Source organism: Cucurbita moschata, unplaced genomic scaffold (assembly GCF_002738365.1).
Source record: "Cucurbita moschata cultivar Rifu unplaced genomic scaffold, Cmos_1.0 Cmo_Scf00013, whole genome shotgun sequence".
Taxonomy (NCBI): Eukaryota; Viridiplantae; Streptophyta; class Magnoliopsida; order Cucurbitales; family Cucurbitaceae; genus Cucurbita; species Cucurbita moschata.
The window spans coordinates 4,434,212-4,457,681 of NW_019268529.1; the positions used below are offsets into that span (position 1 = coordinate 4,434,212).

Here is a 23,470-nt window from a genome sequence, read left to right on the forward strand (position 1 = left end):
TTTTTTTTTTTTTTTTTTTTTTGCTTCTCTTTTCACACGTCAAACTATGTTATCATTATACCAAGAACTTGAGGCCTTTATTGAACACGAAAGCTATTCAAAAATTCCAATCCCTAAAGCATTCAAGTTTTACCCAGATGACGCCTTGGAAAATGGTAAAGTTCACCTTGGACTTCATATCAACTCGATATCTCTTTTCACAACACTTTTACTTTTCTTTTACAAATAGATATCAACTTCTTTTCCAAATCCATTAACGAGTATCATTTATTTTCCTTTCTTTTCGTTCAACAATACATGAAGGTGGAGATTTAAATCGCTGATCTCTTGGTTGATAATACCAATAACGAAACTTTCTTTTAGCTCTGTTTTAGCTCGTTTGTTTTTTTGGGCTTTATTGAGTCGATGTTTGATGTGACAACAACGAAGACAAATATAAAAAAACAATGCAATAATGGAGTCCAAAAGGGGACCTCCAACTTTGCCCCACCTCCTCCTCCTTTTATCAGACACAGAAACCCACGCCATTTAAAAGAGACAAGCTTTCTCAAGTGATATCCCTCCCCATTTTTTCAAATATCATTCAACCAGCTTTTACCTCCCATGACATAGAACACACACTGACCACATTCAAGATCTTCAACTTTGATCTGCCTCAGCCTCATCTATGAGTTAATAAGCTTGACTTAGCAAAAAACGTTATTAACCCAAACCAGTTTTAGGACAGTTATTAAGTAATTATTGAGTTGAAAATTCTCTACTTTAAGTTATTCTTATACTTTAGTTATTTGTTTTGACATATTTCGATCGTGTGCAATTTTCTAACATCGTCGTTGTCATTGTCTTCAACGTTAGTCGTTCACTTTATTTTTATCCAACTTTTGTTTGGGTAAGGAAAAACAAAATACATATTAAAGAAGAAAAAGACATGAAATTTGAAATCTAAATCCATCCATTAATGGATGAAGTGTGGCAAATGGTGTTGGCACCAACTCCAAGAAAATCCCTTGTCTGCCCTCCTCCTGTGAACCCACTTCCACTTCCCATGAATTCACTCTGAGTACGACGCCGTTTTGCAGTGTACATCTCATTCTCATTCGCCATAATTGGGATTTGAGTAACAGAATTTGAAAATTCATTCCCATTTTGAACTGTACCGCCGCTGCATTTGAGCACAAAACCCTCTTGAAAAAATGGTGGATCCGAGCTGGAATTTGCCCCAATTTCAGCAGCTTTCTGCAGCAAAGCAGTGGCTGACATGTTAGCCATGTGGGTTTGATTCACTTGCTGTAATTGGTGGCTGTACAGTGAAGAAACACCGCCACCGCCACTGCCACTCATCAACGGCGGATTTTGAACTGAATTATTACCCTTTGTTCCAAATACCCAATTCAGATTGTAGTCAGCTGGTGGCGGCGCGTGGCAAGAATTTAATAAAGGGTCACAGTACATTAGCCCTGAATTAATTTGGGGAAGTGGGTGTAGATTGCTGTTGTTGTTGTTGTTGGTTCTTGAGGAGAGGCCATTGCAGCTGAAAATTGAAGGCATGAATGGTGGCTCTGTGATTCCGGCCATGAAATTGCAATTGAAATTGCCGGCGGCTGTCATGGCGGCTGTTATTGTAGTGGCGGCGTTCACTCTCGCTGTTTCTTCAGCTAATGCATCGCAGAAAGCCCTGTGAGTAATGAAGCTGTCTCTCCTGTTTGAGCAACCAAATTCATTAAAGTTTGAAACTTTTTACGAAGAATTTAGAGTATAGTTTCTTTTCAAGCAACCCTTTTTCCAAATTCTCATTATAAAGCTAGTTTACGAGGGTTCAGGATTGCTGGGAAGGACGTTACCTAATTTAGATAATGATCATAGATTTATAAGTAAGGAATACATCTCCATTGGTACGATGTTTTTTGAAACAAACCTATGAGAATTGATTCTCAAGATGGATAATATCATACCATCGTGTAGGTTCGTGATTCCTAACATGATATCAGAATCATGCCCTTAACTTGGCTATGTCAGTAGAATCCTCAGAGGTGTAGTACAAAAGTGACTCAAGTGTCGAACAAATGGTGAAATTTGTTCAATGACTTCAGAGAAAAGGGTTGAGCCTCAATTAAGGGAAGACTGCTTGAAGGCTCCATAGGCTTCATAGGAGGCACGGTAGGGGAAGGAGGGTTGACGAACCAGAAAAAAAAAACCCTTTTTGTAAATTGTGATTACAAATCAAAATTGAAAGATTATGAGGAAGTATACCTGGAAAATAGAGTACCACAGCCACATTTGTACTCTTTAGTGCCACAAGTTTTGGAGTGCGCTTTGCAATCAGACTGAACAGCATATCTCTTAGAGCACTTCTCACACTTCCACTTCTTCTCGCCATGCTTTCTACAAAAGTGCTTCTTAATCCCGGTGAGATCCCCCAGCGCTCTGGATGGATGGTGGTGCACGCAGCTGGTTTCAGGGCACACATACACTCTCTTCCTCACCTCTTTGTTGCTTCTTTGCTTCAGCTTCCATGGAAGGTTATGTCCTCGTCTATGGAGCTGCAAGTTTTGGTCTCTTTGAAACCCTTTCCCACATATTTCACACACGAATCTGTTCATGGCCATCAGTGTCTTGGGCGACAGCGCTATGACTTCCGCGTCGGGATCGGGGGTTCCGGGGTGGTTGCGCTTCTTCTTGGCCGAAAAAGGGTTGGATCGGGCGAGCGGGATTTGGAGGAAAGAGTTCGGGAATTCATCGTTTACCATTTTCTCCATCATTCTCAAGCTTTGTTGCATTGGCTTAGTTGAACCCAGAGAGCAAAATTGTGTCTTTGTCTCTCTAGATTGAGATGGTTTTGGGAAGAATGGTGAGAGAGAAGAAAAGGGTTTGGTTTGGAAGATCAAGAGAGAGAGAGGGAATGTGGAAGATGACACATAGGATGATGTTTGGAACAAAGTTAATATCTCTGCCTTTTACATATGAAATGATTATCCCATAATTTGCTTGTCTCTTATTTTTCTTTCTTATTTGTCACATCCCACTATATTATATATATATATATATACATATCGGCCCGTTACGCATCATCCACAACTTCATTTAGAAACAGTTTTCCATACCGTTATAAGTAATGTTTCATTCCCTCTTCTCAACCAACGTGGATCGTATAAAATTTTCATAAAAATAAAATTTTAATTCCATAACAATTTAGTCTTTATATTTTTAATTCTATAATAATTTAATCTCTAAAAATTGAATAAGATAATAAATATATAAAAATCAAAGTGGTGGACGGTGGTGCTTTGCAATTTTTTAAGTGGAAAAAAATGTATGTTCATGTCCATTTTATCGGCTCTCCCTGTACATTTCTGAAAAATAAGTAGAAAATTTAATAGGGACGGGGAATGAATTATATGGGAGGGATGAGGCTTCTCCGTCCTTGCCACGTGTACATCTACATTCTCAGTTCTTTCAACCCTATTTTAATAATTGCACATCACATGAATCTCCATATAATTACACCTCGAAACTTACAATTTCTGTTTTTGATATGAAATGATTTTTCTTACACGGTTAAGTTAAAGGCATGACTCCGATACCACTTGTTAGGAATAACGACCTTTCACATTTCTTTTCATGACTTTATTTTACTCCCATACCAATGAAGATAATGTCTCTTTTATTATAATAAACGGCCTGCAACATTTTCAAACTCATAAAAACCCGAAACTAATATTTTTAAAACCCTAAAATAAGTGAATATTTGGGAGTTTGAGAACTGATCCCATCTGGCTGACTGACTCTTGTTCTTCAAAAATAAAAACATTAAAATCCTTAATTAATCATATAGTAATGATGTTTTTTGGGGTTTGAGTTTGTTTAGTATAAATGTTTTGGTGTTTTCCTGTTGATCTTTGGTGAGCACAGAATATTCTGTCTTCAACCAAAGCTAAAGCCTCCCCCATGCCTTTTCTTAACATTCCTCTTCTCTCTCTCTCTCTCTCTCTCTCTCTCTCTCTCTCTCTCTCTCTCTCTCTATATGTATACACACACACACACACATATATATATATATATACTTATATATATTTCTGTCTTGTGTTTGAAGGTGTGTGTATTTTAATGGAAGTTGTAGGGAAAAGCAAAATGTTGGCTGTAAGGGTATGTTTGTTTCTTGGATTGTCTTTTACTATATAATGTGTGTACAAATTTTAGTAATGGATACTTCTATTCCCACCCACAAATATTTTTCCAATTTAGATACCAATTTCCAAAACTTTAGACCAAAATTGAGTCAAATTTGGATGAATTTAGATATGATTTTGGTCCGTTTCATTATGTTTTGTAGTCAAATAATGATTATGCGACACTTATTCTAACCTAGCAAACAAGTCATAACATCGACATATGCTTGAGTCTCGAATCATGTTTGAAAGAAATATTTTTGAAAACATGAGCGAGGAAATGCGTTAAAACTCGATGACAATAGTATGACCAAGAATCTTGCCTTCCACGATACATATTGTATTAGTATGACCATAAAACTCGAGCACAGGTTGGATTGGATGACCCAAACAACTTCAATAGAATTCATAACCACACTCTACCCAACTTCTTATTTTCAAGTTGAGTTGGATTGTCGTTTTTTTTTTCCTTTTTAATACAACAAAAAAAAATATTATTCTACCGACCCAACTGAATTTTCAATTTTTTAAAAATTCGATTCAACCAAAAAAAATCTAATCCAAACTAAATCTTTACGATAAGAGTTTGGATTTAATATTTAAATTACATTGAAATACTGGAGGAAGAAAGATAAGGTGGAGAAGGGATTTATTTGTTTATTAAAATTAAAATAATAAAATTTAAATTTAAATTTAAATTTTATGTGAGGGAAGGGCTACAGAAACCCCACATGCTTTGGGTCATAAAAAGTTGGAGAATATATACCTTTCTGAAAACCTATTTTTATTTCATTCCACTTTTTTTTTTATATATATATTTTTTTATTTTCAAACCTTTTACACCCAAAACTTAGCACCATGGATATTCATATATTCTCAAATAATTATTTGTTCTTTTCATATCTCGTTGGTCCTACCAAATTTCATATTACAAAAAAAAAAAAATTATTTCTTTTTTGTTAATTACATTTTTCCACAATCTTATAGAACAAACAGATCTTATATGAATGGAAATGGAGATAGTATCACTTACTTATATAGTCGTAATTTTTTCCTTAATTAATCGTCGTAGGACTCCAACAACCCTCAACATAGGTCGAGCTTGATATATATACATGTATATTGAATTTAAAACATGTTGAAATTGGGATAAAAAAAAGAATGTAAGAGGGAGCGAATGTGATGATTGGTTAATGATGAAAATGTTTGATGAGAGGGGTAAATAAAAAGGGAATGAGGGGTTGTTTGGTAAATAATACTATTACTTTGTTGATATATAATAAGAATAAAGATTATCTTTTTGGTCCAAGAAAAGGCAATAATTTATATAAAGCCCTCCACTTTCTCTCCTTATAAAAGGTGGATCAAACTTATAAACCCTAATAAATCTCTCTCTCTCTCCTCCTTTTTCTTTTTAAGACCACATAGAGACCAATATGTTTCTTAGAGAGAGAAAGAGACAGAATTAAAGACAGTGATACATTAAAATAAAAAAAATAAAAAAAAAACACGACAAATTTCCACTAACTAAAAAAGAAAACCTAAATGGAATTAATCAACTACCAAACTATCCATAATCATGCAATTAATTTAATATCGACCAATAATGTAAATAACCTAGGGCTACTAGACTATAGACATTAAACAAATGAAATTAAACACAATAATTCAACCATGGAATTAAAATAATTTAATATACAAATGTAATGACTCTACTAAGGATATGAAAATCTCTCTCTAGTAGACGTATTTTAAACCCTGAATGAGAAATTCTGGGAAAATCCAAGCAACACATTATTTGTATTAGAGCTAGATATTGGACTGTGTGTCAGTGAGGACGTTGAGCCTTCAAGGGGGTGGATTGTGAGGATTCCATATCGGTTGGAGAGAGAAACGAAACATACTTATAAACCACCGACATGTTTTACAACTTGAGGGCTAACTAGAAGAATCCCATATTGGTTGGAGAGAGAAACAAAACTTTTTTCATAAACCGACATGTTTTAATATTTACTAATGGTGGACTTGGACGGGATGACTGTCGGTTTATTTTTAGGCATAGAATATTTTTTTTTTCTTTTTAATTTCTAGAAAAAAAAAACATTATAAAAGGCTTTTAATGTAACAAAAGCTAAGGCATTTGACCTGGTCAAAGAAAATATTGTCCCTTACATTTTCCCTCTAAATTATAAACTATATATTAATTTTATCTCTTTTATTTTCTTAAAAAAATACTTGCTTATTAAGGCCTCTTTTTGGGCTTATTTAAACTAAAGCCCAAGTTTTCCTTGGATATTATTTGGGCTAACCTTTTCAAATTGGGCTAATTGGGCTTTTATTCCTGAATGATTAAGCTGGTAAAGGATATTTACGTAAATAACCTATTTATACCTGCTATTTACAATAAATAATAACAATAATTGGATTCATCAAAAAGAAAATCTAGAAATATCTTGCCAACTAATCATTTTCTATTTAAGAAAATCTTTTAAAGATATCTTCGAATAGATATTTGTGTAAGGATTTTTTTTTTTTAATCAAATCCGAAAAATTAATAATAAATAAGGTCACACTTCCCTCCATCAATAAATAAATAAATTACGTGACATTATCAATCAAACCACGACATTAAATAAATAAATCTTTTATTCATTTTTTATTCAATTTAATAATTTTTAAAACATCTTAAACTCAAATTCTAATATGGATGTCTGTCTTAGTTGGGTTGGGTTCAGATATCTTTCTTTACGACTCAAAAATTCAAGTTGGTTGGATGGGTAATTCAACCCTCTATTTTTGAGTTGGGTTCGTATGAAAATTTTTAACTTAAAAAATATTATTTATCAACTATTTATAATTATTCGATACAATCTTAGAGAAAATATATTAAAAATTCACGAACACAAATTAATCTAATACACAAATTAATTTATAACAATAAGTGAAAATTGTAACATTTTAACATAGTTCAATATCTTTATAGAACCAAAATAACAAAATACTGACACTTTCGAAGAATTGATTACTCTACGAATAAGAAAAATATAAATATAAATTATAAAGTTTAAAAAACAATACAAATGATATTAAATATAAAGAAACCTACCTGACAAAAAAAATGTTATAAAAATATTTTATTTACAAATATATATATATATATATTTATTGTGCCATAATATATAATAAATATATTAAAATTTAATAAAAATTTTAAATGAATTGAAACTAATTTGTTTATCATCCAATTTTAATGTTTATTATTTTAAGTGATAAATTAACTTTTGAAATAATCAAGAATCTACGCAAAACAATAGAACGGTAAAAAAAAAAAACAAAACTCGATATTTAAAATTATTTATTTTCTATTAAATCGAGAAAAAAAAATTTTAGTCGCTTCCCAGAAATTAACAATTTTATTTAAGAATCTGAAAATAAAAACAATATACTCTAAAATTAATAAAATTAATAAAATTGATTTTAGTGTAGGCTTTTTATTCAAATATATGAAACTGTCTGATATCTTAATATTTTACTATAATTATAAGATCCATTATATAATAATGTTTTTCATGAAATAGTTACTAAAAATTCCATTTACGATATCTAATTAGGAAAAAAAGAAAAAGAATTTCCCTGAATTGCAAGCAAAATTGAGCAAGAAAATGGTGAAAGATTGATAGAGAATAAGGGAAGGGAAGGGGAAGGGAATAATTCAAAGCCACAAAGCGCCGGCCTGTTTCAAAATAGGAACCAAATCCCCAGAAATATGCGTAGCCATCACTCTTTCAAGCCCTCCAAACAGGGCGCCCCCAATAAACACCGCCGGCAACTCTACCTTCCCGTTCCCCAGTTGCGCGATTGCCTCCAATTCCTCCACCACGCCGGATTCCTCGTCTTCCTCCACCTCATACACCGCCGGATTCGCTCCAAGTCCGAGAAGCAGCCGCTTCACCACATGGCTCATGCAACACCCTCTTCTAGCAAACACTATCGCCGCACTTTCCGACACGGACGCGCTCACATCGCGCCATGATCCACTGCCCCGAAATGCCGCGCTCACTAGGCTCTGTTTTGTGTCGATTGATCTGTAAGGAATTGCTTGGTTCATGGCGCCCAATTTCTAGAGATAGAGTGAGAAATTCTTGAATTACTGGGCTTTCTATGGTGGCCTCGTGGGGATTTAAATGAACGGTAACTCCACGCGTCAACGGCTGTTCGGCAGAGCTATGAAATCAACGGTAACGCGGAGAGTGACGATGGTGGTCCCCACCTGACGTCATTCCTTTTGACTTTTTATGTTCTTTAAGGGAAAAAAAAGACAAGAAAACGTGAAGAACAGCTGATGGCGTGTCATCATTGAGCAGGGGCCCGCCACGTGGAAAGCTATTAACTTGCATTCATCACCTCTCGTCCTCGTCGGCGAACCAAACTATCTGTGACCCACCCCATTTTTGTCCGCCGTGTCAAAAGGATAACGATCTACGTGTCTCCGTGACGTCACTTCCTTTTCCACTGAATATATATTGATTATTTTTTATTTGATAATTAATTTGAATATTATTAATTAAAGTCGTCACCCATGCCGACCTTCCTTGCCGATTCGGCTTTAATCCACAGTTCTCACAATAATAAATTATATTAAATTTAATTAATAAATACACGTTGAATAAATGTTTGAATTCTATCATAATTGCTTATTTGGTTTTACGTGTGCGTTCCAATAAATTTTTAGACCCATTTGTAATTTTGAGTTAATTGATTAATAAATTTAAATCCAAATGGCAAATATTCCGTTAATATTTTTAATTTCCATAACATTATTAAAAATAGAGGGTCTGCTTAGTTTAGTTGGTCTGATAAAAAAAATTTCAAACCTACTAAAATGAAAAGACTGTCTTATTCAAAACTCCATCTCTTCCACTTTTTTCTTTCATTTTTTGATTTTCGAAAGTGATTAAATTTTTTCCCAAATCAAAAGCAAAATTGTCTACCTCTGAAGTCTTATAAATCAATTTGACTTAGCGAGAAAGTCCAATGTCACCAAACGAGTGGCAGATTTTCACCCATATACATGGATAAAATGTGACTCAATTCTTTTGCCTGTCTTTTAAATTTTAGGTTCCGACTCAAGCTAAAGAAAAAACTAATTTAATGTAACTTTCAAGTTAAATATATGAAAAATATTTTAAATTGGTATCGATTAAGACCTATTTTTAAAAAATATAATTAGAAAAACATTACTAAAAGACTAGATATTGTAATGGCACCATAGACTAAATAACCACGTTGCTCCCATTGGCACCGTCCAAGTTGGAATTATTCAAAAGGAGAAAGAAGGAATCTTTTTAATAAATAAGATACGTTTAAATTTTTAAAAATTTGAATAATACGTTTAAATTTTAAAAATAATTAAAATATTATAATTTTAAATAAAGTTTAAGGTATTTTGTTGTAAAAAATACCCTTTAAACTTTGAGTAGTTTTATTTAATTTTTTTCAAAAAATTCAAAATATACTCAAGAATGTGTGGTGGCTGAAATCAAGTCAAGGTTGAGACGAGGACTGAGAACATAATTCCTGTGCCTGACTCTTTTTTGTTAACTAAGAAAAATCTTTCTAAATCTTGGTCATTCTCGATTTATACTAAGATTCCTAACCTTATTTGATATGAGTTTTCGTGAGTTAAATGGACATTCCTATCTAAGATACGTGTGAACTCCGACCCTCTGTATTGCTTTAACACAAACGAAACACTTCAAGAGCTTTCAATATTTGAAAAAGATGGTTCGAAAAAAGCTCTAAAGAGTCTCGTAAGCTCCTTCTCCAATCATCTTAATCTCCAATTCTTTCCATGTGCTTGCAAAAGAGATCTCCCCATCATAGTTTGATCTCATTCCCACTTTACACTTTTCCCTTTGCGTGCAGCTAACAGCTTCTTCATCACAACCGCCGCTATTAGATCGTCCTCGCATCGAGTTTCGTTCTTCAGCCGTTGCTACGATCGACATCTCTCGGCCGGACAAATGGCTGAGGCTATTCCGATGTTCACTATGGAAAGACATTGATTTGGAGTAACGGGTCGAAGAGGATCGCTTGTTGGAAAGCCTCCGTTTCGACCTTTTCTTCCAGTTCTTGAGGCCTTCTACGACACCATCAGTGAATACTGTCCTTTTTAGGCTCGACCCCATCTACCAAATTACTTACACTTTAAGTATCGATACATCAATTCGTGAAATGGGCTGCGTTCAAACACTTGTTAAGCATACTAAATCGAGTAATACAGGTACCTGAGTAACGAGAGCGTAAAGAGGCAGCGTGACATATCCACACAGCAGCTGAACTCCAACGCCCATCCCAAGCCTGATAGCAATATCTTCATTCCTTCGATTGAAGCATGATTTTACCCCAAATTCAAACTGTTCTACCAATTCAGCTAAAACTCACTTAAAAAACAAACAAAAAAAGACATAAAAATTCTTGTTTGATTTGGTTTGATTTGTACGTACCCATGTCCACGTGGAAAACGCCAGCTGAAATGAGTTCTGCCATTGAAATCAAATTCAAAGTCGTTAGGAACATTATGAGAATCCCACATTCGTTGGGGGAGAACGAAACACCCTTTATAAGGGTGTGAAAATCTTTCCCTAACAGACGCGTTTTAAAGCCTTGAAGAAAAGCTCGAAAGAGAAAGCCCAAAGAAGACAATATTTGCTAGTTGTGTGCTTGGCGTTACGTTCTTATAGGGTAAAAATTATTTACCTGAATGAGGACGAACTGGATTAGGTAAAGAAGCCAGTTGGGTTTGCTAAACCAGAAGAGTTGATCGTGAGGCTTGACTGTAAATTCCCCTTGGCTTATGGGGTTTCTTCTGCTGCTTTCTACACACATTGTTGTTATGATCACTTCCAGCTTTGTTCCCACAGTAACTACAATCTTTTCAATTTTTTACACAAACAATTAATCAATGTATCTTTACATCTCTGCTTGTTTGAATTGAGGAGATGAGTCTAGTTCTTACCACTAATGGAATGAATGGGAGCCAGTAATGGTTGTAGAACTCTGCAAAATAATGACATGGGATTTCAACATGAGACTCAGATTCATATACGTGACACTCGAGTACTCGAGTAAAGGAGGGTAAATGAATGAAATGAGACCATATTCGAATGAAAGCAGTCTTCAGGATAGGCTCACTCAGACAGGGTTAAAAGAATTGAAAGTTAATATCTATACTAACAAGGTGTCACTTCATTTTCGGTGGCTCAATTATAAAAACTCCAAAATTAAATATGTTTTTGTGAGATCTTACATCAGTTGGAGTGGAGAACGAAACATTTCTTATAAAGGTGTGGGAACCTCTCCCTAACATACGTGTTTTAAAACTGTGAGGTTGATGATAACACGTAACGGACCAAAGCGGATAATATTTGCTAGCGGTGGGCTTGAGTTATTATAAGTGATATAAGAGCCAGACATTGAGCGGTGTGCCAGTGAAACATTGGGCTCCCTAAGATCCCACCTTGGTTAGAGAGGAGAACGAAACATTTCTTATAAGAGTGTGGAAACCTCTCCCTAACAGACGCGTTTTAAGAACGTGAGGCTGACAGGGATACGTAACGGGCCAAATCATACAATATTTGTTAGCAATGAGTTTGGACGGTTACAAATGGTATCAGAGCCAGACACTGAGCGGTGTGTCAACGAGGACGTTGGACCCCCAAAGAAGGTGGATTGTGAGATCCCACTTCGATTGGAGAGGAGAACGAAGCATTGTTTATAAGGGTGTGGAAACCTCCACCTAACATATGCGTTTTAAAACTATGAGGCTAACGACGATACGTAACAGACCAAAACAGACAATATCTCCTAACTGTGGGTTTGAGAGAACCATCCTAAGTTTGGTGACCTCTTAAAAATTTATCTACGAAGCATTTGAGTGATGATAAGGAATGCTAAAAGGACTCTGTTAGCTTGTGGAGATAGTTTTACTCTTGGAAGTAGGTAACGTAGTCATGTCGTAAGAGATTTTAAATTCTAGATGAACTTAGAGGGTCGAATTTGAGTTTAGATATAAATTAATGGGTGGAGTTAGTTCAAGTGGATTCTATTGTGTTGTCAAAATAATAAAGAAAAGATGGGGATGGAGTAGAATTTCTCACCATGTGCGCTGAAAAATATAAAAAGAATGGAAAAAATCCATATCCAGAACCTGCAGCCATACCCAAACAAAGTCATAATTCCATTAGGAAAAGAATGAGTAATTCACCGAGGTGTCTTATTTGTACCTGATCTGAATAACCTGCACAAAATCATGATCAAAAGCTCTATGAACAAACTTCTGGAAGTTGAACTCACACCCTCCAGCAATGTTGGACTGTAAACAAGAACACGAAGAACACGAAGAACATGAAGAACACGAAGAACACGAAGAACATGAAGAACAGGAAGTTATAACTCGGAAGCTTTTTTGGTTACCGTAATGAAGCCATTGCGTAGAGTGAAGTAATCAGATTTTGAAACTGAGCCACTGAATTGTCTTATAAAGCAAACCTTTTAAGTTATAAACCAAAATTCAATGAATGTTCAATAAAAAAGTGATCAAATTTGAGAGAGGTGAAGTGATATTACAGGCCAAACCAAGAGTGGATGAGTGGCGTAGAAATTTAGATGTCTTCTCCCAATAGATGTTTGACTTGTGAGCCGGAATCTCCTTGGATCTGCAGATTTAGATTTCATTCATATCACTCCCATCACTTTTTTCTCATCCTTATTTGACTTGTTTTCTTTCTTATTTCATATGAAAGAGTCTACAAATTAATACAATTGGATCTAAGAGCGGTCGTGGTTATGCAAAGCCGTAGATCATAAATGATGCTAAAATCTTCGGATAAAGATGATTTCATCCCAAATCATTCAAACTCTTGGGAATTTGATCTAAGAACTCCAAAACGATAAGGAATCATATCACACGGGATTACTCAAAGTGGATAATATCATATCATTGTGGAAGATTCGTAGTTCCTAACATGATATCAGGGCCTCGAAAGTTGAACAAAGAGTGTACTTTGTTTGAGGGCTCTAGAGAATGAGTCGAGCTTTGATTAAGGGGAGACTGTTTGAGGGATCCATAAGTCTCAAGGGAGGCTCTATGGTATAGTTTGGTCGAGGGGAGGATTGTAGGGAAAAGAGTCCACATCGACTAATTAAGGGGTTGATCATGGATTTATAAGAAAGAAATACATCTCCATTGGTATGAGACCTTTTGGGGAAACCAAAAGCAAACCCACGAGAGCTTATGCTCTAAGTGGACAATATCATATCATTATAGAGGGTTCACGATTCTTAACAGATTATGTCAAGCTTGAATTATTCTAAGCAAACAATCTAAACTAAATAGAATTCCAAAGATGGTTCGTTCCGCTTTAAACTAAAGCAACATATATGACTTTATATAGTTTCAAAATCGAAAAGAGAGTAAAAACGATACCATTGTCCATTTGATAATCAAGAGCTCGAGTCTCCTTCTCCCATTCTTTCCATTTTCTAATCTGCCCACATAGATCTTTTAAGCCAAAAATTCAAACCAAAAACTTCGACAAAGAACATAACTTGGTATGTTTGAAAGTGATACCTTGGCGATCCCTAAACACATTGTGAACATACAATAAAGAACATGAAACACAGCCAACAAGGAGATCAAGACATTCAGCTGAGAAACCCCTTCCCTCGACATCAAAGAAACCATTCCCTAATCAAATTCATTCACAAATGGGTATGGTTTTAATAGCTTTTCATGTGATGAGAATATTTGCTAAAATCACCGCTTAAATGGTGTAAAAGTTCTCTATTGATAACCAAATATGATATATATGGTAAACTATAATTCAGTACTAGATATCCTTTAACAAGTTGAATCATTTACCTTTGATTCACAATGATCAGTTTGGTCTGAGTTGAGCACGGGAGTTCGAGTGGAAGCGAAAACAACTGACTCCATGGACGCCTCCATAGCAATATCTCTGCATGGAAGAAAGGATTTGGACACCCTTTTGGTGACACAAATATTTGGAATGGATGCCTCCGTGAATGCCAAAAGCAACGAGATGAAACCCATCTTCATCATTTCTATTTTGATCTTTCCCAAAGCCCTTTTGAAGGATTTGAATTTCCTCCCCCTGAGAAACTGAAGAAACAATCATAAAAATGGTTTGAAATTCGTCGTATCGACTCGGGAAAGCTTCATTTACCTTTGTAAGGTGGTGAAGTGAAGTCTCGATGATGAAAGCTAAGAAGAAGAACACGAATACAAAGACCGCAACAGCCCAAGTTGGTGTAGTTTCAAGCGAACCACTACTGATTTCTCCCATTTTTGGGTTTTTGTTAATGTTCTAAGCATTCTTATAGAGACAGAAAATGTAGATTTGGTCAAAGGCAATTAATGAATCATATGGAGAATTTGCATGCAAGAATCGTACGGTACCCAACAGAGATCGAATCATCAACTTGATTGAATCACGTGATAAGTGCGACAAACATGGCTTCAAATAAGACATCGTTGGATGCTAAAAGTCAACGCTTTCATAAATTATTTTACTCCAAAGTCTTCATGCTCTTATCAGCATCTTGGTTTTGTTTATTAAATCTGTACGGTTCTTATGCAATCTTGAAAGGACTTTACTTCTTTTTTTTTTAATTGTTTTTTTGTCCGATAGAGTTTAACTCATTTATATGTCTTTATGCTATTTAATATATTTATATATTATACCACCCAAAGATATGCAATCTGTTAATAATGATTATTATTGAAAATAATTAAAGATTTTGAGATTGCTGGTCACTTTAAATTTTAAATTTTTTAGTTGTATAGAACGAGAAAAAAATTTAGTTGATGAACGTGGTTTACATAAAATTAATCATTTATATTAACAAATTGAGTTTATGGTTTTTTTTTTTTTTTTTTGTTGATTTTGTAGAAAATTCGTAAGTTTTGTAAGGTTATCAAAGTGAAAAGGATTTTAGAGAACGAGTCTGCGTTAGTTTAATCAACATTACATTGTTTTGGGATAAAAGACATTGCATTCGAGTGTCTTTGTTTGGATTTTATTCTTTTTTGACTTGTTTCTTGTGTAACCATCCAGTCTGTAAGATCTTTCTTGTAGTATAACCATAAGGTAATTTAATCAAATCTAATTGACAAAGAGAATGGGTATCAAAAATTTGAATTTGTTATGGTACGATTAAAGTGCATTTAACCAAATTAAAATATGTTGAAAATAAAATTTAATAAAGAAATCTAAAAATTAATTAATTTTTCATAATTTAAAGTTATGAACTTTATTGGAAAATGGCGTGGAGAAGGGACGAACAATTCCCAAAGATTATTACCCTCATTACGCTCATTCCTAAAAAAGGGGAAAAAGAATTGACGAAATGCTTTGGAAAGTTCTTCACAGGAAAAAAAGAAAGAAAAAGAAGCAAAAAAAGGGTAAAGGATGCTGCCGAAATTGGAGTAAATTCGAGTCTTCAATTTCGTCATCATCGAATTTGTAGAGAATCGATCCGACCTTAAAGCTCTGAACGAAGAGGTAATCTATCTATCTATCATCTTCTTCCTTGAAGCTTGCCCAGATTTTCGAGCCAAAATTTCTTCAATTTGGCGGGTAATGATTCTGTTTTTGTTTAGGGTTTTTGTACTTAAATTAGGGCTGAAATGTTCGTCCTCTTACTCGGATTTCGAAACTTGAAATTCTTCAGCAATCTTTGATAGATTTACTCTAATTCAATCTCATATTATCTGAGCTGTGAGTGATCGTGAGTAGAAGAATATGCATCGGCGACCTGAAAACTATATGTATTCGTTTCGATGATCCAAATGATTTTCTTTTTCTGGGTTCATTCTGTTTGAGAATCTTGAAGGACTCTGTTTATGAGTTTCATCTTGTGATTTATTTCGATTCAGTTGGTGGAGAAGGGAGGGATCAATGCCGAGGGGTTTGAAGAGTAATTGCCAGTCTACTTCTCATCAGCTTTTGAAGGAAAAAGCAAAGAACCGTGTGAATGATCTTCAAGGGATATTCACTAATCTTCAATCTGCAAGGAAGGAGAGTCGTACTACTGACGTTGCTGTCTTGGAGGAGCAAGTGCATCAGATGCTCAGGGAGTGGAATGCCGAGCTCAATGAACCATCCCCTGCCTCTTCATTTGTTGTAAGCTTCTTGAATTTCTTTTGCAAAGGGTGTTTTTCTTTTGCAATCTTAATGGTTCTACATGTTTAATTAGGAGGGCAGTCTTGGATCGTTCTCGCAAGAATTAGCTCGTCTTCTCGAGCATTTTGATGAGGAAGATGATGCAACTAGCACATTGGCTGAACCAAAGGTTGAGCCTGATCAACATTGCGTTCTTGCTTGCAATCCGTCCGATTTTCAGCAGGTAAGACTTTGAGCATTTGGTTTTCTACCATCTCTTGTATGTTGTTTAATATAATAGATTCTAACCAGCTGAACTAATGCTGCTGCCAGCAGCAGAGTGTTCTTGGATTTGAAGAGTGCAAAGTCAATAGTGAAGATTTCAAATTAGATCAGAACTTTATGCAGAACTTAGTGGTCGGTATGGATGATATGTCTACTGTGGATTGTCGTTTATTGGATTCGCACCAAGAGTTCGACTATGGGGTGCTTATCGGGGCGTATGATGCGGGAGACTTTAGTCAGGACACAAAGCCTAGCATTCCCCCATACATCTCGCCCCCGCCATCTGCTTTTATGGGGCCAATGTGTGCACTCTGGGATTGTTTCAGACCTGCTCAAGGATCTAAATGGTGCCAGGACTATTGCAGTAGCTCTCATTCCATGCTTGCAATAAATGAAGGCCTTCCAGGAATGGCTCCAATATTGCGCCCTGGGGGCACTGGCTTAACAGATGGTCCACTATTTGCTGCTCTTCTTGCAAAGACACAGGCCAAAGAGGTGGGAATACCTATATGTGATGGTGCTGCAACAAGAAAATCTCCATGGAATGCTCCTGGTAAGCATTTGTGTTGCTTGAACTTTTTCTGTTTTCTTGGTTTAATTTTGTGTTTGTTATTGCCCATTTCCATGAGATGATCCCACGTTGGTTGGAGAGGGGAGCGAAACATTCTTTATGAGGGTGTGGAAACCTCTCCCTAATATACGTGTTCTAAAACTGTGGGGCTGACGGCAATACGTAACGGGCTAAAGTGGACAATATCTGTTAGCGGTGGGCTTAGGCTGTTATAAATAGTATCAGAGCCAAACACAGGGCGGTGTGCCAACGAGGACGCTGCGCCCCAAGGAGGGTGGATTGTGAGATCCTACATTGGTTGGAGAGAGTAACGAAGCATTCTTTATAAGGGTGTGGAAACCTCTCCCTAACAGACGCGTTTTAAAACTGTGAGGTTGCTGGCGATACGTAACGGGCTAAAGCGAACAATATCTGTTTGCGATGGGTTTAATCTCTTTATTTTCGAGTGACTTGGATCAATTGGTGTGTGTTCCATCATAGTGATTCTTTTCATTGTTGCAGAGCTTTTTGATATTTCATTTCTCGAGGGTGAGACAATCAGGGAATGGCTCTATTTCGACAAACCTAGACGGGCCTTTGAGAGTGGTACTCGAAAGCAAAGGTCATTACCAGATTATAGCGGCCGTGGTTGGCATGAATCAAGGAAGAAGGTGATGGAGGAGTTCGGTGGTCAGAAGAAGTCCTATTACATGGATCCACAGCCATCAAGCTCACTCGAATGGCATTTGTACGAATATGATATAAGCAATTATGATTCATTTGCATTATATAGGCTAGAACTCAAGCAAGCTGGTGCAAAAAAGAGCCCAAAGGGAAAACTACCAGCTGATCCTCTGGCTGATCTGCAGAAGAAGATGGGCAGGCTTACTGCAAAGGGGCCTGTGGAGCTTGGACAATCAGTCAAATAATTGTTATGATGGTACATACTCGTCCCGTTGCTGCTTTATGTCGATATATACCTCGTCCCGTAGTTTGTCTCGTGAATACATGGCATTTCGACCCCTTTTTTTTCATGGAAGGGGAGATTCTGGATGCTAGTTTGTTCTAAAGGTTTTCTTTGGAGTTTTTTCCATTTATATTCAGTTTAGAAGATATGTACAAGTTGTGTTTGTGTCTAATACTAATAGTTTGAACGATAATTCTATTAAACTTGAAATGTATCTAATAGAATTATCAAATTTTAAAAAATATTAAATAATATGATGATCTACTTAAACAAAATTAAAAAATGAGGAACTTATCCGATACAATAGTGCAAGAAAGTGTGGCTGGGAACCAGAAGTGGGAACCATGATTCTGATGTTTCCAACTTTGGGGGACCCAAGAAGAAGCGAAACTAAATCTTTCGTTGTTCCCAACTATGAATTGTCCCGGCTTTCTGTTCTTCCAAGAGATTCGATTTTCATATTCAGTTATGAGGGCTTTTTTCGATAAAGATCTTCCTAAGAGTGAAAGTTCGTAAAAAAATGTTAGAAAATACCGCTTTCCCCTCCCTAAGAGGCTTGACAGAGTTGAAATTCCTCTTCTACGAAATGAAAAACAAGAGACTTTTTTTCTCGAAAAATGAATCTTTTTAACAGAAGATTGTACTCCTTTCAAAATTTAAGCACTTATTTAACATTTTGTAAAATTTAAGAGCCTATTAAACATAAAAAGAAAAGTTTGCAAACCTATTAAATACTTGATAAGGGACTAAACGTGTGATTTAACACGTTATTATTACCATGTGTTGTGCTTTGAAATCTCTATCTAAATTGGGTATACATATAAGCTTTTCCTTATTACATAACTTCAAATATACTTTATAATCTCTAAGAAGGTAAGATTACTGACCAACCCCAATAAATTCTCCCTACCAAATGTTTGTATGATGATATCAAGGAAATTCTCAACCATGGACGCACCTTCCTTTTACTGCACCGAAGGCCAGGAATTGGAGTCCACCCAGTTGTACGCTATAGGGGCCAGGAAAGCGTCGGGTATGCCGAACGAGCTGACCAGTGCTAGAGCATGCGGTCGTATTTCGCTGCATAGTTTCTTCACTTCCTGCCTCACTGCCCCTGCATTTTCTGGTGATAAATAACCATAGCGGAGGAAGGAACCATCTTCCTCCAAGCAGATCAACGCATACATGGATCTCAGAACACCTAAAACATTCTGTAGCAGAAACCATATATATGGACGTTCATATTAGGCAGCATATATCAATGGAGAAGAAGTATGCAGTAAACGTTACCTTCACTGGTCCCGATGGTACACTATCTTCAACTTCCATAAAAGACTTCAATATGGCTTTTTCAGAGAAAGCTCTGCCCAAGTCTTCTGCAAGCAGAAAGCTCTATAACACCAGAAGGATTACAACGATTAGAGGGTCGAACAGTAAACGATATATGGAGTCCTTGTAAGCCAGTGAATAAGAAGCGAGGAATCTCACCTGAATGAAGGCATATTCTTTGCTATCACCTTGTGCTTCATGATGAGATACTTCAGCAGCTAAACGGTTTAATATATCTCGTTCTCTTAAGCAAAAGGCATCCGTCTGGTGCAGGAATATGGTAAGAAAATAACGAATGAAACTCGGTGAACTGAGGTGAACCGATTAGGGAAAAGGTAATGCTAATGTTACCTGGAATTTAGAGCTTCTAAGGATAGGACCAGTGAGCTTAGAAGGAATGACAGGGCAGGCCTCATTCATGTGTTCTAATCCCATACCTTTAAATGGTTTGTTTCTCTTCTTAGCTGCAATGTACTCGGACAGCAATGCCTTGCTCACCTGTAATGAAGTTATCCAACCTTCTAAATCCCGCAGGTCTAAGAAGATAGATAAAATGATGTAAACTACATACCTGCTGCATTAGGACATTATTATCGCCTTCAAAAGTAGACTGAACATCAAATTCACTTTTCAAAGGACCAACTCGATTTTCGGACTTTATGCCTTGGCCTCCACATGCTTCACGACATTCCTTGAACACAAATTATCAAATGTAACGTTAATATCTTCTTCGATCATTTGGATATGCGAAGCCAACAGTACATGCAAATCCTGACCTGAAGTGTCCTCATATTATGCCAGGTAAAGGTAGCCTTAAATGCACTTGAGACAACATGGAGAGTTTTGATGGACTCTGGTGTTCTCTTCATGTAGATCCTTTTCAATTCATTTGCAGCAAAACTCATGGCATATCTGCACAATTAGTATTATTCATAGCCTAGAAGCAGAGAAATTACACCACTAAGATAATTATTGTTCTAATGTTCATAATCTAATAACTGCTTGCGTTTTAATCATGCGAGTTCGCACTTATTGAATGAATAATTTTCATGTTCACATCCTAGACAATAAAGCAACTAAGATGCTAAGCTAATTGCAAAAGAGTTACTACCAAAGGTATCAGACCTGTACAATGATGTACTAAATTGTGCAGATTTTCTAAGCAATTTACCAGAGTCCACGAGCATACAACAGAATCATATTCAGTATTCTAAAACTAGCAATTACAACTAAGACATGGATGTTTCAGTCCAAGGCTTCAATTTCTAGAAGCAGCTCGACACGCATGTGCGTGCAGTCCGATCCCAAAAATGATTATTCAAATCACATGTAGAAAAGATGAAATGAAGTGAATTTACCCTCCCTTATAGTCAACAAGAACTTAAAACGCTGTCAATCATTAATGCTGATATAATGTATCTCAACGATGTTAATCTTCGTAGCGAAAGAAAGACGGGGTTTCACGAAAAATAAGATTATGGATACAAGAGAACTTAAGCTTTGAAGACTCACGTCTTAGCAAGGAGAGGCAGCAATCTCTTTTGATGATTAGGGTAGTCCAGCAATTGGATTTCAGGTCCATTAGGAGTAAGTGAAAAGGCTCTCCTTGTTAATGAGTATCTTATAGCAATTGCTAAACCAACCTGACAACAAATTGATGTGTTTTTTTATGAACAGATATAAAATCTGAAAGAGTACTATACAGTTCCAAATCCAACAAAATTGATAAAACCAAACGTTATCGATAAGCAACAAACCTTTGCGGAATAAATTGCAGCAACGGAAATGGTTACACGACCAGATGTCAAAGGTGCCATAAACGCTGCAAACCTCTGAAAGCATGTATTAAAAGAATCATCCATGCAGTACCAGTTTAACTAATGGTATCAAATTTAAGAAAGCTTTCTTACTAAATTCATACTCTCAAACATACAGACAGATGCTTACACGCACACACACAAGTAAACACTGAATCATCTGGAAAATTAACCTTGTCCGGGTCATTTGTGGCACTTAGATATTTCCCTTCTACTGATACATCAGCTACAGAATTCAACAAATTCTCTCTTGGAATTCGCACATTATCAAACCTGACATGTATTTTCAAAACTGATAATTGTAGAATAGAATGTGATTCTCCCAGTAATTGAATAAATCTATAGTATATCCAAGATACTTACCAGATCCGACCATTATCAACACCATTCAAGCCAAGCTTATGGCCACAATCAGCTATACGTATTTGTGGACAGACATTACCATCTGCATCCCTGATCTGAGCTATAAAAGCATGGACGCCTTCATTTTTTCCATTTATGTGAAGCTGTGAAAAGACTATAGCATGTGTTGCATGCTAAAGATTAATTGAAGAACAAGTCAGTGAGGAAAAAGCTGAAACGAAGTTCATTGGTACACAAAATAACATGCTTTTACCTTGGCTGCCCCGCCAATCCAGTACTTCTGAGCTGACTCACAGGGAGTATTAATAACAAATTCTCCGGTGCTTGAATCATATTTTGTTACTGTTTCAATTCCTCGAACCTAAAATTATTTACATATTCATATTTGGGCGAATTAGAAAACAATAAGAAAAGACAAGCAACGTAACTCAAAATAAGGAACGATCTTCACATACATTACTTCCATGACCGAGCTCAGTCATTGCAAAGCAACCCTTGATCGCATAATCTTCTGTGATCTTTAACCATGCATCATGATGACGCTTTGTGCCAAAGAATTGGATAGCTCCACCCCTGAAATATATGAGAAAAATTAGTTGTTTTGGGTTAAGTAGTGATATAACCGATGTGAGATCTTACAATCCACTCCCTTAGGTGTCCAGCATCCTTGGATGCTGGCATACGGTGTCTAGCTTTAATACCATTGTAACAGCCCAAGCTCAAGCCCACCACTACTAGATATTGTCCGTTTTAGCCCCGTTATGTATAGCCGTCAGCCTCATAATTTTAAAAGCTAGGGAGAGGATTCTATACACTTAAAAGAAATATCGTTCTTCTCTCCAACCGATATTGAATCTATCATAACTAATCCACATACATTTCTTACATTTAATATTGATTAAGCACAGAGTCGGAACACAAATGAAAAAGGAAAAAAGAGGAAGAAGAAACAAGTTAGTCAGACATATATGGGCCCGAATTGGAATAATCATTTGAAGAGCATAAAATGAGTATCAAAACATCTTAAAAGGTAATTGACTGTAAAACGATCAACATCGAAACGTACCATAGGAAGACATGAACACCAATCTTAATCGCTAGAGAGTGATCATAAATTCCAATTGCCTCAAACAGCGCAAACTTTCTCCACGCGGCTTCAATTCCATTATCCGTAAGCCAACCCTTGAAAACGCCATTATCCAAAAGGTACTGAATCCGCTTCATCGTCATCTCCCTCTGCTGCTCCATGGACTGATTATAATCAGGGGAAACGAAGACTCGGCCACCGGATTGCACGGGATTGAACAGCTTGCTCTGCATCATCACCCCAAACATCCAGTCCCGGTCCGGAAGGTTATGAACATCCAAGAGGTTCCGCATCTGTTTGACGTCGAAGGAGAAGCATTCGGAAATCTCCGGAGGAGAGAATTCGAGACATGGATTGGGGCTAAGATCTGAAGTAGTTTGATGATGAACAAGGTGATTCGAAAGCACCTGAGTTCTCCAAGAAACACGATCCATTGCAGAGAAAAGCCGCGAGAAATGAAGAGAGAATTGAAAACGAAGAAATTTAGTTATACTTGTGTAACAGATAAGAATTTCATTTATAGGATATTCAAAGATAATTATCAATTAAAATATATTAATTATCTTATCTTCTCATCAATAGTATATATAAATTGTTATGTTGAGTTCATATACATTATTTTCATGGCCGAGCTTAGCCATTGCAAAACATTCCTTGAATGCATAATTTTTCACGATCTTTATATCCCTAACCTACGATTAGACGAGAATGTTATGGTATG

General features: G+C 36.1%; 5 protein-coding genes across 10 annotated transcripts; 1 reads left to right on the top strand and 4 right to left on the bottom strand.

Annotated features, from left to right (window-relative positions):
- Positions 1–845: 845 nt before the first annotated feature.
- LOC111451062 (zinc finger protein NUTCRACKER-like) lies at positions 846–2,930 on the bottom strand. Its single transcript, XM_023091314.1, has 2 exons — positions 2,251–2,930; positions 846–1,699 (listed from the first exon to the last, which is right to left on the bottom strand). Exons 1-2 carry the CDS (start codon positions 2,775–2,777, stop codon positions 943–945), a joined length of 1,284 nt encoding a protein of 427 aa, XP_022947082.1. The 5' UTR covers positions 2,778–2,930; the 3' UTR covers positions 846–942.
- A 4,806-nt stretch (positions 2,931–7,736) lies between these two features.
- Positions 7,737–8,352, bottom strand: LOC111451451 (glutaredoxin-C9-like). The gene has a single exon (XM_023091884.1). It carries the CDS (start codon positions 8,272–8,274, stop codon positions 7,879–7,881), a length of 396 nt encoding a protein of 131 aa, XP_022947652.1. The 5' UTR covers positions 8,275–8,352; the 3' UTR covers positions 7,737–7,878.
- Positions 8,353–9,701: 1,349 nt separating this feature from the next.
- On the bottom strand, positions 9,702–14,533 carry LOC111451549 (MLO-like protein 12). 2 transcript variants are annotated; one of them, XM_023092023.1, is made up of 13 exons: positions 14,414–14,533; positions 14,089–14,349; positions 13,798–13,914; positions 13,654–13,714; positions 12,795–12,883; positions 12,642–12,716; positions 12,452–12,540; positions 12,326–12,375; positions 11,185–11,225; positions 10,926–11,099; positions 10,673–10,708; positions 10,454–10,582; positions 9,702–10,354 (listed from the first exon to the last, which is right to left on the bottom strand). In XM_023092023.1, exons 1-13 carry the CDS (start codon positions 14,531–14,533, stop codon positions 9,965–9,967), a joined length of 1,632 nt encoding a protein of 543 aa, XP_022947791.1. In that variant the 3' UTR covers positions 9,702–9,964. The 2 variants fall into 2 exon arrangements, with proteins under 2 accessions (XP_022947791.1, XP_022947792.1); XM_023092024.1 differs by having other exon boundaries at positions 14,089–14,341; positions 14,414–14,466.
- A 1,020-nt stretch (positions 14,534–15,553) lies between these two features.
- On the top strand, positions 15,554–18,342 carry LOC111451113 (transcription factor VOZ1-like). Of its 5 annotated transcripts, none has more exons than XM_023091391.1 (5): positions 15,554–15,751; positions 16,126–16,372; positions 16,446–16,595; positions 16,685–17,189; positions 17,709–18,342. In XM_023091391.1, exons 2-5 carry the CDS (start codon positions 16,148–16,150, stop codon positions 18,113–18,115), a joined length of 1,287 nt encoding a protein of 428 aa, XP_022947159.1. In that variant the 5' UTR covers positions 15,554–15,751; positions 16,126–16,147; the 3' UTR covers positions 18,116–18,342. The 5 variants fall into 5 exon arrangements, with proteins under 5 accessions (XP_022947159.1, XP_022947161.1, XP_022947163.1 ...); XM_023091393.1 differs by having other exon boundaries at positions 16,688–17,189; XM_023091395.1 differs by having other exon boundaries at positions 16,691–17,189.
- Positions 18,343–18,888: 546 nt separating this feature from the next.
- On the bottom strand, positions 18,889–23,249 carry LOC111451109 (acyl-coenzyme A oxidase 3, peroxisomal-like). The gene is made up of 13 exons (XM_023091385.1): positions 22,729–23,249; positions 22,118–22,235; positions 21,916–22,023; positions 21,663–21,835; positions 21,473–21,572; positions 21,240–21,314; positions 20,995–21,125; positions 20,259–20,394; positions 20,054–20,173; positions 19,834–19,980; positions 19,642–19,746; positions 19,444–19,545; positions 18,889–19,364 (listed from the first exon to the last, which is right to left on the bottom strand). The coding sequence occupies exons 1-13, from the start codon at positions 23,181–23,183 to the stop codon at positions 19,119–19,121; spliced, it is 2,016 nt and encodes a 671-aa protein (XP_022947153.1). The 5' UTR covers positions 23,184–23,249; the 3' UTR covers positions 18,889–19,118.
- Positions 23,250–23,470: the final 221 nt, after the last annotated feature.

Excerpts from the sequence above, each read along its gene's own strand:
- LOC111451113 (XM_023091391.1), top strand. The coding sequence starts at position 16,148 with ATGCCGAGGGGTTTGAAGAGTAATTGCCAGTCTACTTCTCATCAGCTT. Across the intron at positions 16,596-16,684 it reads ATCCGTCCGATTTTCAGCAG|CAGCAGAGTGTTCTTGGATT; the intron begins GTAAGACTTTGA and ends TGCTGCTGCCAG. Across the intron at positions 17,190-17,708 it reads ATCTCCATGGAATGCTCCTG|AGCTTTTTGATATTTCATTT; the intron begins GTAAGCATTTGT and ends TCATTGTTGCAG.
- LOC111451109 (XM_023091385.1), bottom strand. The coding sequence starts at position 23,183 with ATGGATCGTGTTTCTTGGAGAACTCAGGTGCTTTCGAATCACCTTGTT. Across the intron at positions 21,573-21,662 it reads GTTGATAATGGTCGGATCTG|GTTTGATAATGTGCGAATTC; the intron begins GTAAGTATCTTG and ends AATACATGTCAG. Across the intron at positions 19,981-20,053 it reads ATAATGTCCTAATGCAGCAG|GTGAGCAAGGCATTGCTGTC; the intron begins GTATGTAGTTTA and ends ACTTCATTACAG.
- LOC111451549 (XM_023092023.1), bottom strand. The coding sequence starts at position 14,533 with ATGGGAGAAATCAGTAGTGGTTCGCTTGAAACTACACCAACTTGGGCT. Across the intron at positions 14,350-14,413 it reads CACTTCACCACCTTACAAAG|TTTCTCAGGGGGAGGAAATT; the intron begins GTAAATGAAGCT and ends TTGTTTCTTCAG. Across the intron at positions 13,715-13,797 it reads TGTGTTTAGGGATCGCCAAG|ATTAGAAAATGGAAAGAATG; the intron begins GTATCACTTTCA and ends CTATGTGGGCAG.
- LOC111451451 (XM_023091884.1), bottom strand. The coding sequence starts at position 8,274 with ATGAACCAAGCAATTCCTTACAGATCAATCGACACAAAACAGAGCCTA.
- LOC111451062 (XM_023091314.1), bottom strand. The coding sequence starts at position 2,777 with ATGCAACAAAGCTTGAGAATGATGGAGAAAATGGTAAACGATGAATTC. Across the intron at positions 1,700-2,250 it reads TGTGGTACTCTATTTTCCAG|GAGAGACAGCTTCATTACTC; the intron begins GTATACTTCCTC and ends TTGCTCAAACAG.